Genomic DNA, 12,926 nt, shown 5'->3' with positions numbered 1-12,926 from the left:
ATGGTCGATACCTAGATACTCTACGATGCTTGTGTCTTCGAGTTCGACAAAATTCCAATACGGTTGAGGACTGAACCTTGCGGGGATGAAAGTAACGAATGGAGTACAATATCTCAAAGAGTATGGTGAAGGGTCTGGCCTTGGAGGAGAATCAAGGCGGAAGGCGAGAAGGTCGCGACTACAGTCAAGGTAAAAAAAAGTATGGAGATGATCAGGACACTGTAAAGTTGCCCGAGAACACTTTGTGGGCGTCGACAGCGCATAGCTCGCGTTCCAAAGCTCATAGGAACGGCGAGGCCGAAGACACCCTGGGCGAAGGATCCAGTGTAGGTTAACATGAACTGTCACCACTTAATTGTGGCGTCATGAGATGTAGATGTACATGCAGTTAGTGTTGGATAAAGGAAGGCGTGCAGACACGAGGCACACCAAGCTACGATGGTTAGGTACCGGGCAGTCATCGACAAGTCTACATAGAAGACCGACGACAGCCCATAGGTGTAGGGGTGCCAGTGATGCAGGACGTGCGTTGATGATCTAGCCATGATCTCGATCTTGGCATGACAATGCAAGGATGTAATTGCGGCATGTTGAACGCCTGGGAGGCTGGGCACCAATCTTCAAATATCAGTCATGTGCATTTGTGTAACGTATCATGTTTCTGGTAATAGACAGAGCTCGCGCTGGTAGAGGGGTTTGGGGTAGGAGCTGATACAGCCTAAGCCTAACCAGGTGTCCAGACTGGGTTGAAGATGAGCCGTATGCATAGTAGGATGTGCCCGCACAGATGAGGAAACTGAGTTCCCACATTCTTGCTTTCCCGCCAATTCGCACAAGAAATATATATTTCACTGCCTCGTTTTTCTGTACATCTGCAGAACCATCCTGGCGTCGTAGCTTGCCTGTAATCATGTGCGTTACCTTCCCTAGTATATATGACTTGTCTTACTGTCCTACAAGTCGACTTTGAATCATTTCATAGCGCCAGGGCCTTCTGCCGCCGTACAGCGTCACTGCGCCGTCTCGACGTTGTCATTGAGAACGCTGGCCTCTTTAGCACGTTATATAACCTCGCGGAGGGTTATGAGCGCCTGCTTACGGTCAACGTCATCTCGACATGGTTGATGGCCTTGCAGCTGCTTCCAGCCTTATGAGCCACCAAAGAAGCCTTTTACCGTGACGATACTCAGACCGGATCCATGACTCACGGTGAAAGCGTCCCGCACTTGGTTATCGTGAGCTCCGACGCACATTTCTATACCAGATTCGAGGGTCGCGATGCACCATCCATCTTTGAGCACTTCAACCGCTATGCTAACACGAAACTTATGAGCTTATTCGCCGGCCGGGAAATCGCCGCTGAGATGTTGAAGAGCAAAGAAGCAGGGAAGCCGCAGGTCGTGCTGAATATTGTTGAGCCCGGGTCTTGCCAGACTCAGCTTTTGCGGGAGAAGTCTTGGGCGTGGTATTACGAAGTCCTCACAAGAGTCGGCTTCGGACTAATAGGGCGCACCCCCGAAATGGGAGCCCGGACATACATCTCGGCTGCTGTGGCTGGGTGGAATAGCCATGGTAAATACTTAGAAGACTGCCAGCTAAGCACGCCGCATGAGTTCGTGGAATCAGACGAGGGTTCTAGGATTCAGAAGAAGATATACAGAGAGTTGATCCGGATTTTGGAAACGATTGAACCGGGAATTTCGAAGAACATGTGATAATTTCAATTGATAGTGCAATCAGTTTGCTTCTACTGATATAGCGGTAAAGAAGTAAATTCTAGATTATATATGGTTAGTTTGGTATCAAAAGACAGTTTCTTTGTAAAAGTGCAAACATACGATGTAGTTGCGCTAGGGAATGAAAGGTTTCTCCACAGCACTGGGAAGCTATTCTACTCTAGGCTAGAGCTAGCGCACAGACCACATATCAAAATGTGAGTCGCGTAGCCGTGACATTCTTCGACCTCTACGATATTAAGTTTTGGCTTCTTCCCGGAGCCAGTCTGAGTCTCAGGGGCAGATTGTTGGTAAGTTTCATAACTACCATTGGCAACCGATACCGCAGATCTGGTCGACGACGGCCCGTCATGGAATGATTCGGTTTCTAGGACCAGTACGGGTAGTCAAAAAATAACAAAAAGCAGACATACAACACCGGGTATTCGCTGGTGGTCACCCACCCAACTACTAATCCAGCGATCGCCAGTTTATCTATGGGAGAGCGGACGGGATCCCGAGTTCTCTAGCGTCTATGGTCGTATGTGCTCAGTATCAAACGGTTTGCGTACTATATTGAGAAACCCATGTTGCAGGGAGAATATTTGCTTTTGTTGCGCTGAGTTGTCATTATGAATCTCCGCTGCAACCCCCACCCCCTCCTCTCCCCTTCCCAGAACCAGTCAAAAAGGAAAAAAAAAAACCCCCAAAAAAATTGAAAAAGGAATTATGGATTCATCGATCTCCCTAGTGAGTGACTTCTAGCCATAGAGAAATGGCGGCGCCAACAATGAACGAGCATACAGAACTAGCTAATTCAAGTATTCCGTTGTTTGAGTTCCAGCACCATGATGACACTTTTCAGATGCATGTACTGCAGGGCCGCCCTCGCAATGTCCAAGCGCGATTAGCAATGATCCGACCCTCCCTCCCCCAATCCTTCTGATGTGGTCATAATTCCGAAATTGGCCCTTCAACGCGCCGCTCGGCCTGCATTGCCACTTTGAGTCCAACCAAAGTAACCTGTGGAGACGTAGGCAAAAGTGCCGAAAAAGGCGAAAAAGAACCCAATTCTTGTTACCATGGATGCAGACAACTAAAAAAATCATTGATGGCAAGTAATGCCGTCCCCATGACAATTGTGTCACATACAGCGTACTGGCGACGCCAATAGAAAACGTGCACCAGAACCCCAAGAAGGATTCCGCGCCCCTAGTTGGCCTCCCAGACGGGCCAGGTCTCAGGGATGTCGGCGATTCGAGCTGGCAAATCGTAGAGCTGGATAACACTGCTGGTGCCGCGGGGAGGGGTCATTATGGCCCCTACACAGTTCGCAAAAGCAAAGTATTGCGGAGGAATGTGGCATAAGTTAAATTCTTGAAACATGATGCTCGTATATATCCTGCAGTAGATGAGCTACTCTAGAAGAGTATTCACGCAGCAAAAGTACCAGTGCGGTGGGGTGTGATGTAGGGACGCTGCTAGGCTTGAAGGGTTGGGGTACAAGTAGGAGGTGCTTGGTTTTGCCTGGTACGAATCTATGCAAGTCTTTGATTTGAGCGCATAATGCACCTTGCATACCTACTTATTTTCTCTGCGATGCTGGACTTCGAAAATTTCAAGTTTTCACCGCATTCCATGTAACTAAATATGAACTCCTGACGAGGGTGCGAGGGAGGTGAGACCGGTCTTCTGTGCAACATCAAATGCTAGCAATAAACATGTCCTCCCTGCGTTCACACGAAATTCAAATTTGAGCCAACCACTAATGAACTCTTTCACCCCTTACTACGCCCGCCGTTGAAAGAATTGCCTGAATGGACAGATCCCAGCTGATCGGGTCTGAATCTGATGGGTGTGATGATGTGTACGACAGTATGCATGTATGCAGGGAGGACACTCATGCGTCTGACTGCAGCCCTTCTCCGTTAAAGTTGCATCCAATAAACGCCTTCCGGCTGCGCCTATCTTTTGAACAAGACTGTGGATTTTACCTTGACATGCATTGGTACATACCTAGAATAGTTACCTGTGGGGGTACTGGCGCGAGAGTAGTTACACCAGAGTGTATTGAGGGCTATCCCGGCGGAAAAGGCAAGAGATCAGCTGGCGCCTGCAGCATGAGACCACAGATTTCCCATCGAATAAATAATAGGTTTCACCAGTTCAAAGTCAGTTTATGATTGGTATTTGGCAATGTGATACAAATAGCACAGTATCGCTTGCATTAAATCCATCATAATGTGCATGCCGATACAAGTCTATTCGCCACGCTTCGGTGCCTCTATCACAGTCCCTGGAGAAAGGAGCATCTGAATGTTTCTTACTCACCGGGCTAAGAGGAGGGCAACACATTTATCCTATGACATCTGTTGAAAACAATTCAGGTCTTCGTCGCTGCTTGTTTACCGCCCTTACTCTGCATCATAGCCGGCTCGCGAGTCAAAGCCATTGCTTTTTTGACCTCCCACTCCCAAGCAGTCAAGTCACCGTCCTCGCCATCCTCGCCTGGTCCGGTGAGCCTTTTCATGCTTGCCTCGCGTTCTGGTCGGACCAAGAGAGCTAAGCTGTACCGATCGGAGAAGCGCTGGTCTCCGGGTGCAAAATTGATTCGATGCACATTGCTTCGTAGCAAACCGCCGGTCCATTGTACCATGGCATCGCCGAGGTTTACAATAAGGCAGCCGGGCTGCGGACGTACCCACAGCCACGCGCTTTTGTCTTCAGGGGGTCGGTGTGGAGCTAGGATCTGTAGCCCGCCAAGCACGTTGGCAAGCAGCGTGATAGTGCCAAAGTCTGTATGGTGAATCATGCTGGTGCGGAGGTCTTCTGCCTCTGGGCTTGCAAATGCCTTGATGATCCGCACCACGGTGCCAGATGGCTTGGTGGGCTCCTGCAAGGATGCGAATGCATCCGCAGGGAGGCCGAGTTGCGTCGCTAAGGTTGAATTAATGGTTCTGACGATACTCTGACCGTGTTCAACAAACGAGGTTAGTAGTGAATGGCGATCATGTATAAGTGGTGGAAGTCTTTGAGGTGCAGTATTCCCTAGCAGCCCATCTTGGCCAATATTGAACCATTCGAATCGATCTGGCTCGCTTGTCTCGATTTTGGCATGACCGCGGGGCTTGAATCTTGGAAACATGAGTAAATGGGAATTGCATGACACGTTATTTAAGCTCGAAGCTCGAACTCACCCAAGAAAACTCTTTGGAGCATCATGTAGATACTTCTCTTTCTCGTCATAAGGAAGATTCATTAAGTCCTTACCGACGTTGAAAAGCTGATCAACTTCCTCTATTACCGTGTCTCCTAGCCTGTCACCACGGAGGTCGAGCAGGAAGAAGCCCAGATCCTGGCATGCTTTCAGAGTATTCTTCGCAGTGACCTCATCCCCCGAACGCAGGCCGGCTAGTGGAATCGTATATAGTGGTGCAGTTTGGAGGCCGGCGGGGAATGGCGGAATGTCTTCAAAAAGTCTTCCCGAAGCCATGCTTAACCAGAGTATTCAATATAAGGGAAATAAGACCAAGAATAGAGCTGACCAGAAGCTAGTCGCGTCGTTTCCCTATTTTCATTATTTTTTTTTTCAAGTCCGACAAGTAAGTCTCGCTGGTGATGGGGCTGTCATAATGGTGAGGGTAATGGGCGGGGCGGTGACTGCGCCACAGTGAAGTGCATGATAACATTTCGCTCCCTGCATATAGGAATTCTCCGATTCCATGTCGACCTGGACCATGCTGCACCGCTCCTATAGTCTCAGTAAAGCGTCCGCTGTACCCCAACCCGGGTATCGCGTCGGCCCCACAAAGCCCACCGGCCGGAGTGGGCTACATTTGGAGAAGTTGGGGTTGTAGACGCAAACGGGCTGCGAACCGGCAGCCCTTCTCGTCGATCAATCGTTGAGAAGGTACTGCAACGTCCTGAGCCTTTCCTATCGTCGAAGATTGACCCTTGCTCGAACCCCGGACTTTGACATTACGGCATACCTAGAGATCGAGCCCTGGACGATTGCCGAAGATCAAGTCTCCACCATGTCTCAGCGCAGCAGCTTTGAGACATTCATGCAGCAGCACTCTCATATCAGATATGTAACACCAGATGCTCCCGAGTATGCAATCTTGCGCGAAGCTTATATTCTTGACTCTCCCGCTGTGCCATTCGCCATTGTCCGGCCACGGGACGCGGAAGATGTTGCAACGCTTGTCTCCTGGGCTACGTCGGAAGGCGTGGGCATCACCGTCCGGTCGGGAGGTCATGACCTCTTCGGACGGTGCTTCGCGCAAGATGCGCTCGCCATTGACATGCGCGATATCGACTTCATAACGGTGGATTCTTCTGGGAGCTCTGCTACTATTGGGGGTGGCATTCTTGCGTTCAAGCTGGCCGAGGAGCTCTCAAAGCATCACCTGGCTACCGCGTTTGGGTCGTTTGCGACTGTCGGTTACGTTGGCTGGGCTACACATGGAGGATATGGTGCCCTCGAGGCTAATTACGGCCTAGGTGTCGATCAAATCATCGGTGCGACGTTGGTAAATCCTCAAGGCGAATTAGTTACAGCGGACACGGAGATGCTGGAAGCTATTCGCGGAGGTGGAGGCTGCCTGGGCGTCATTGTGGATTTGACTGTCAAGACTTACCCGCTGAAAGAAGTTTTGGGCGGTGTCATAGTCTATAAGTCTCAAGAGCTGTCTGCCACACTGCACATGTTCTCCAGCGGGTACAAAGCTCTGGCGAAGAACGGACTCCCAAAATCGCTTGGCATTCAACAAAGTGTGGTCAACACTCCATTTGGCAAGGCGCTTGCGGTTGGTTTCCTTTGGAGCTCGGATGATATCGAAACCGGTCGGCAATGGCTAGATCAGGTCACTCCACTCGGAGGAGAAGTTGCTCTCAACACGGTCAAGGCCACAACGACACCTGAATGGATGGCAATCTCAACGGAACTGCCCCCAAAATCTGCATATGGCGGCAATTGTACAATCAGCGTCAAGGAGATGACTGATGAAGTCGTCGCCGTTATGGCCCAGGAATTTGCCAAGATGCCTGACGACCCTGCCACCTTGTTTTCAGCGCATCAGCTACGTGGTCCCTCAGCAGCGCCCCGGGCAGGATCCGTCTTTAGTGCACGCACGCCTCACTATGTATTTGAGTTCATCGGTACGACGAGTTCCCCGGACCGAGCCCAGGAGTCATGGCTGTGGGTTACCGGGTTTCGCGATGCACTTCGGAAGACGGACCCAGAAAACCTGCTAGAAACAAGTTATATCTCCTTGACACCACCGGCGGAAGCTCGCTGCTCTACTATCTATGGGTCTCAGTGGCAGCGTCTGGTGGAGCTCAAGAACCGTTACGATCCGAGGAATATTTTCTGTTATTCCTTAGCCCAGTTCAACTAAGTATGTCACATCAGTCTTCGTAGATAGAAAACAGCCTGTAGAGTGTTAGGTAGAAGTAGACAGGTCTTCTGCGCATAATCATTAAAGTCTTATACTTGGACTGCTGTCTAGAATGGCGTATTTCCCATGTACAACTCAGAAGTTCATACTTTTGATGTTCTCTGCTGTATAGTCTGAAGCTTTGCCAATCGTAGAGAGATACTGCTGATTTATGCAGTGGCCCCCTCATTACGTGAAACTTTTAAACTCGTCATCCGCCCTCGTCCTGCTTTCCGCAACAGCTTCCTTCAGTGAAACCTTTCCCAAAAACCACTTTTGGAATAGGTTACAGGTAATGTAGTACATTTTCTTATTCTTGATTTGGTAGTGCGCCCATACTCGAATCTTAATGATATCCCCCGGTTCTACCGGATAACCGAACACGCCATGGTCGAGTTTCTTATTGTAACAGAAATAGGACTCCATTACATAGAAGATGTTGTCGCCGTCGACGGCCAGGTGCATGGGTACAAGGACCTCTTCCGCAACTTCAAATAGGGGTGCGTAGTGAGCCATTATACCCTTTTTGCCCCGTAACTTGCCAGTCTGGGGGTCTGGTAAGTCGAGTATCACGTCATCGTCGTAGTAGCTGTACTGCTTGTCGAAATCGTGAGCGTTGAAGGCCCGGACATATTCGAGGAACTCTTTACGCGTGATTTGTGTGGACATGGCGATGGAGCTGATGTCTAGTCTCGACTGCTCTGCTGGTCTGTTTGTTGGTCTGTTCTTTTGTTTGTTGAATACAAGACTTGCACGGTCAACGAAGATAACTCAAAATACTTCAGACCTTATGTCGAAACTCACCGACTCCTTCAGCTTCTTGTACTGGCAAGATGATCAGATTTCTTTTATACAATAACCAATAAAAGTTGTTGGCCGGCAAGTGGGGGCTGGATTCGTATGATGCGGCGAGCGCAACGCGTAATTGGAGACCGGCACTTAGTCTAGACACTAACCCCTCCGCATTGACCCTGTTGATATGTTCTATGGGAGACTTCAGCGCTGGCTTTGCCCAATGTACGTCTGGTCAAACTTTACCCCACGCTTGGAAACTGACTCTGCTCAATCGCATGTGTTGAGACACGTGATCCAAGCGTATGTCGGACATCAAAGTCTTCCCCCATGTATTCTTGAAGGCAGCAACGTCGTTTGATATAGAGCAAGCAAACAATATACCGGAAGGCGGTAGATGGCCTGTTCGTGTAGGGACCACCTATTAAACGACCCCGCATACATCTTATCAGTATCAGCTGCTAAGTTGGTGGCGTAGCATCGGTCGGGCTGGACTGTTCCGTAACCAGAACTCATTTTTACGCCACAGTCAATCAACATAAGCTTGCGAGGTGTGGTCATCATGAAGTTTTGCTTTGAACTACACCAGGGATGATTTCATTTTCGCTGGAGGTATAGGCTCCAGTGGTGTAGACAAAGTACTTGGTCCAACTGCAACCTCCACGCCTTCCAGAACCTCAGCATAGAACGTTTTTGTCGTGGATAATCTAGCCGGCCGGATTTGCAACCAATCAGGGTTAGAAGAGGGTGATATACTGTCCGAGCTGAAGCCATCCATATTCTCGACATCTGTCTCGTGTTTGAGCCGGCCATTCGTCTGAGAATATGCGTTTCCGTGTTGGCATTTGCTCGAGACTATTGAGTCTTTACCAGCCTGGTCGGCGATCACTAGAGTGCCATGTACCTTTGTATTGCTGTTAACAGATGAAAGAAGAGAGCCCAAGTATGGCTTCAGCTTTTGGCGTGCCCAACCCCATATGATGGGGAGATTAGAGGTCACAACGGCGGCGAATGTTTCGCGCATCGCCCACAATGCAGCTTGAGATGGGCCATTGAGGGGATCCTGAGTTTCACATTACAATTAGCTTTTGCACACTCCAAACTTCAACTGTGGGCTTGAATAGTCGCGGTATATCACGGGCAGTCGGGATTGCTGACTTTGAGGATAATGAAACAGCGCAGAAGCCCTGCCGCCATAACGAATAGGCCACCCGAAAATAGGACGAAAACGCCTATTTTCTTGATAATCGGGATGTTTGTGCCCCGTAACATCATGATCGTTATCAAGAGTATGTAAAGATCTGTGATGATGTTCAATGTGACGGTGGACAAGATGTATATTCTTGATATTCCAGGCTGGCATACATCTGATGCAAAGTTAGATTCCTTATAATCGTTGCAGGTTGGGCAGGTGTGTAAACAGAAAGGGGGTCGCTTACTTCCCGGATCCGGGTATATCTGCCACATACGATGGAACGGGTGGCAAGTGCCCAGAAATATGGCAATGAGGCAAATGTAGGTGGCAAGTATCAGTCCAAAGCCTACATATATCGCGTTTCGAAGAGTGTTGAGACCGAACTTGAGACGGCAAGAGTTAACTGGTGCTGCTCATGGCCGGTTGCATATTCCCCCCATAGTCAGAAGTAGCAGATGCAACTTACAGTGAGTCGTAAATAGAAAGTGCACAGACTCGCCTTGATGGTCCACAGGACCGTCGTATACATGCACCAACCGGCGATCTGGGTCCTGGAGCCTCCAACTCTACATTTCCATATAAGTTCACATCCATATCTCCATTTGAGAGTGTCATCCTCGGAAAACTCACCTTAACATGTACTCAACATCATCTGGCGAGAGCGTCGCGCGCGCCTCGTCTGTCATCCCACTGTTGGCCAGTCCGTGATATTTGGTGGCGACCTGATAAGCGAGGACGCTTTCTACCGTGTACGGCACGATCACCAGCAGCATCAGATAGTCGTCGGCCCAGAGTCTGTGGACTCTAAACATCTTGAGCCTGGAAAATGTTCGCAGGCCGATGACCAGTATCCCGATGGAGAGAAAGGTGAACGTCTCCGTGACGAAGGACTGGATTTCAGGCATATTGGCGGAATGGTGATAGCCTGCTCCTCAGAAGTCAACGGTCGGCGTGGGTTGAAAACAAATGCCCCGACCGATATCATCGGAAAGAACGCCGAATCTCAGGATTCTGCTACATCTGGTGGTGCCCATCGACCACGTTCGACCACGTGGGTTGCCGCACCGTCTGATGCTCATGGCGTCCACGTCGGTTATATACATAAGTATGCTTCGTACACACCAATACACGCGGCAAGCTTCGCCTGGTGTGCGCCTGCCGCGAATTCGTGGTGCCCACCGGCTTTAGGGTTCGCGCTAAGCAAAAGGTAGAAATGACATCGAACATCTGGGCCACGGAGCTGAACCCCGCCTAACACCCGAGTCATTCCCAAGCGTGCTGTGGTTTGCTTTTGCGACGCTCGACGATCCAATCACCGCCCGTTGCCTGCCTGGAGCTGGTACGAGCTCGCAGGGGAGCCATGTGTCTTCGTGCAGCGCTCAACTGATAATCGCTATACTGTGGGAGCTTCGTGGTGTCTCCAGATCGACACCATCATTCGGCCGGTCCGCGCCCGTGACCCATCGGACCACTGCCGACTTGTATGCCAAGACTCATTCACGAAGCCTCGTTGGCTACCCCCGTTGTTTCTTGCTGGCCACAGTTGTCTCGCGACAATAGATACAATGTGGTATACAGTCGTGCCATTTCATTGCACGTTACTAGATACTGTCAGCGACATCCGATATATTGAGGCAGATGATCGGGTGCTTCATCAACCACAACGATCTGCATCCTCTTGATATCGTGCATGGAATCGCAGTATAACCTGGATCATATTTCGTCTTTCAGACATCGCTTTTCTCCGTGATTGGAGCGAGAAAATTCTGCAGCTCGAGATAAGGCAATGTGAATCGTTCCCCTGTTTTCGCTCGCTGCATGGTAGCATCAGACTGCAGATGATGGGGAAACCCTACGAATGAAAATCCGAAAGGGCTGAGTGATGCATGCAAGCCACGCACCAGTATTTCTTTCATGGCGTTGCTGTGTACATTAGTGTTGAACCATGTCCAATAGCAGTACCGTGTCGCCCATACCTCTTCCCTGTCCGGCCCTAGCCGGAGTGGGCGAGTCACGTAGATCTCTTCAACTCTAGCCGTAGATGCAGCTGGGATCTTACTGATATGGACTCAGATTTTGTATCGAAATCCGTTTGAATGCTTTGACACTGCGTGGCCCTCGCATGCTTTAGGACTAATCTGAATGCTATTGGTGGGCACCGAGGGCTGCGAGCCTGCAACCGTGTCGCGGCTAGCGGCATGTGGGCCCTGAGATGCCGTTTAGAGTATGTTTCTGGAAGAAAATCCGTTCTTGGCTTTATGACCAGTTATAAGTGATATGGTGACCAGGGCTCACGGCCAGCAGCTTTCAGTACCTCTTCACAGTCGCCACTGTCGAAAAAGCAGATATGTACAAGTCTGCATTGCAGCTCCACTATGTGTCCGACCTCCTGATCTCCCTCTATCTTACCGCATTGAATTCGAAAGCAACTGCTCGGCAAGCACAGATAACTAAAGTCGTTTATTCTTTCATCCGCCAGCTAGTGTAACGTCAAGTCGAAGATGGTGACCCGCCAGCCCGCCCGGCTTCTGAGATAAGGTTCCCGCCTAGCATGCCACCAGCGGGTATGCATGTACACGAGAAACCGTAATTATATGCTAGTGCGAGTTGAGCGTCGGGTAGGTTCCGGTGGAACATTCTTTACCCTTTCCTGTCAGCGCATTTTTGTCGCTTCAGACTATGGGCTTTCACTTTCACTCGTGGGATAGCAGGCGAACAGCATCGGTGAGCACATCCGATATAGTAAACAGGAAATATACGTATTGAATTGAAAATCAGAACAAAAAACAATTTCGAAATATCTGTAGTCAAACGCGACAACGGTGGCTGTGAGATACTGCCACGACAAGATCTCCTTTCACATGCCGCCATCACGTGACGCGCTCAACCACGCCGCCTTCCAATTGGCCCACAGTCTACCACGCCCATGCTTCATCTCCATCCGTCGACCACTCGGCATCTGTGAGGGCCATCGCAAGCTCACTGACAAGAAATGGACCGCAAGAAAGATGCAGACACGCTGCTGGACCGGCACAACAAGGCCATGGCCGCAATCCTGCGCCGCTTCCTCAACATGACCAAGGCCGCCACGGCGCCGATCCCCAAGGAGGGCGCGCTGGATCACGAGGCGCTGAACCAGATGCGCATGGAGAACGAGACGGCAGCGCTGGTACGTCTTTCTCCGAGAGCATTTGCCCCTCGTGTTATCTTGTTTAGATCCCGTTCATGCTCCGCCACCAGCCAGACCTAGCTCTGCTCTGGCCAGCCGTGCTAGACACGTGATCCGGACTACCGGAAGGCCTGGACGGGAATCGCTGTCCATCTGGCTCTGAACCCGCGTGGCTAGGCTAACAAGACGAAACAAAACAGATCACGGAGATCCAGAACCTGCTGCAGATCACACGCGAGATCAAGGCGCTCTGGATCAAGGGCCCGCTGCGCAAGCCGGGTGAGGACGCCGCGCAGCAGGCCGAACTGGACAGCAAGGCGCGCGTTGTGCAGGGTCTGTACAATGAGCTGATGGCATCGCGCTTGGAGCGGCAGAAGGCTGATGCCGAGGCACAGGCTCGCGCAGACAGTACCGCTGCGGAGAGCTGACCTGACTACCAGAGGAAAGTGGAACGCAATGGTCGATGCCCGACCTCGAGTCAGAGAAAGTGAAAGGGGCTCGCCCGCTGTGGCGTATACGGCGAGAGACAACTGCATTTGGGTTACGTTTGAGGATACTGGCGTCTAAGGAGTGCATGGGAAATGGCTATTGCTACGTTGATACCCCAATACGATAGG

At 50.5% G+C, this 12,926-nt stretch overlaps 5 protein-coding genes across 5 annotated transcripts; 2 read left to right on the top strand and 3 right to left on the bottom strand.

The window, feature by feature from the left end:
• Nucleotides 1-4,098: 4,098 nt before the first annotated feature.
• On the bottom strand, nt 4,099-5,208 carry JN550_000536 (uncharacterized protein; the record flags this gene model as incomplete). The annotated part of the gene is made up of 2 exons (XM_049316993.1): nt 4,099-4,849; nt 4,913-5,208. 2 exons carry the CDS (start codon nt 5,206-5,208, stop codon nt 4,099-4,101), a joined length of 1,047 nt encoding a protein of 348 aa, XP_049177825.1.
• Nucleotides 5,209-5,749: 541 nt separating this feature from the next.
• On the top strand, nt 5,750-7,114 carry JN550_000535 (uncharacterized protein; the record flags this gene model as incomplete). Its single annotated transcript, XM_049316981.1, has 1 exon — nt 5,750-7,114. The coding sequence occupies one exon, from the start codon at nt 5,750-5,752 to the stop codon at nt 7,112-7,114; it is 1,365 nt and encodes a 454-aa protein (XP_049177824.1).
• A 228-nt stretch (nt 7,115-7,342) lies between these two features.
• JN550_000534 (uncharacterized protein) lies at nt 7,343-7,822 on the bottom strand (the record flags this gene model as incomplete). Its single annotated transcript, XM_049316970.1, has 1 exon — nt 7,343-7,822. The coding sequence occupies one exon, from the start codon at nt 7,820-7,822 to the stop codon at nt 7,343-7,345; it is 480 nt and encodes a 159-aa protein (XP_049177823.1).
• Nucleotides 7,823-8,525: 703 nt separating this feature from the next.
• On the bottom strand, nt 8,526-10,045 carry JN550_000533 (uncharacterized protein; the record flags this gene model as incomplete). The annotated part of the gene is made up of 5 exons (XM_049316959.1): nt 8,526-9,008; nt 9,104-9,312; nt 9,385-9,523; nt 9,607-9,706; nt 9,771-10,045. 5 exons carry the CDS (start codon nt 10,043-10,045, stop codon nt 8,526-8,528), a joined length of 1,206 nt encoding a protein of 401 aa, XP_049177822.1.
• Nucleotides 10,046-12,132: 2,087 nt separating this feature from the next.
• JN550_000532 (uncharacterized protein) lies at nt 12,133-12,737 on the top strand (the record flags this gene model as incomplete). The annotated part of the gene is made up of 2 exons (XM_049316949.1): nt 12,133-12,309; nt 12,510-12,737. The coding sequence occupies 2 exons, from the start codon at nt 12,133-12,135 to the stop codon at nt 12,735-12,737; spliced, it is 405 nt and encodes a 134-aa protein (XP_049177821.1).
• Between the last annotated feature and the right edge of the window lie 189 nt (nt 12,738-12,926).

This window comes from Neoarthrinium moseri, assembly GCF_022829205.1.
Source record: "Neoarthrinium moseri strain CBS 164.80 chromosome Unknown scaffold1_Wmoseri_CBS_16480, whole genome shotgun sequence".
In the NCBI taxonomy this organism is placed as follows: domain Eukaryota; kingdom Fungi; phylum Ascomycota; class Sordariomycetes; order Amphisphaeriales; family Apiosporaceae; genus Neoarthrinium; species Neoarthrinium moseri.
Note: the sequence above shows the minus strand (reverse complement) of the source record. Positions and strands in the feature narration are given on the sequence as shown.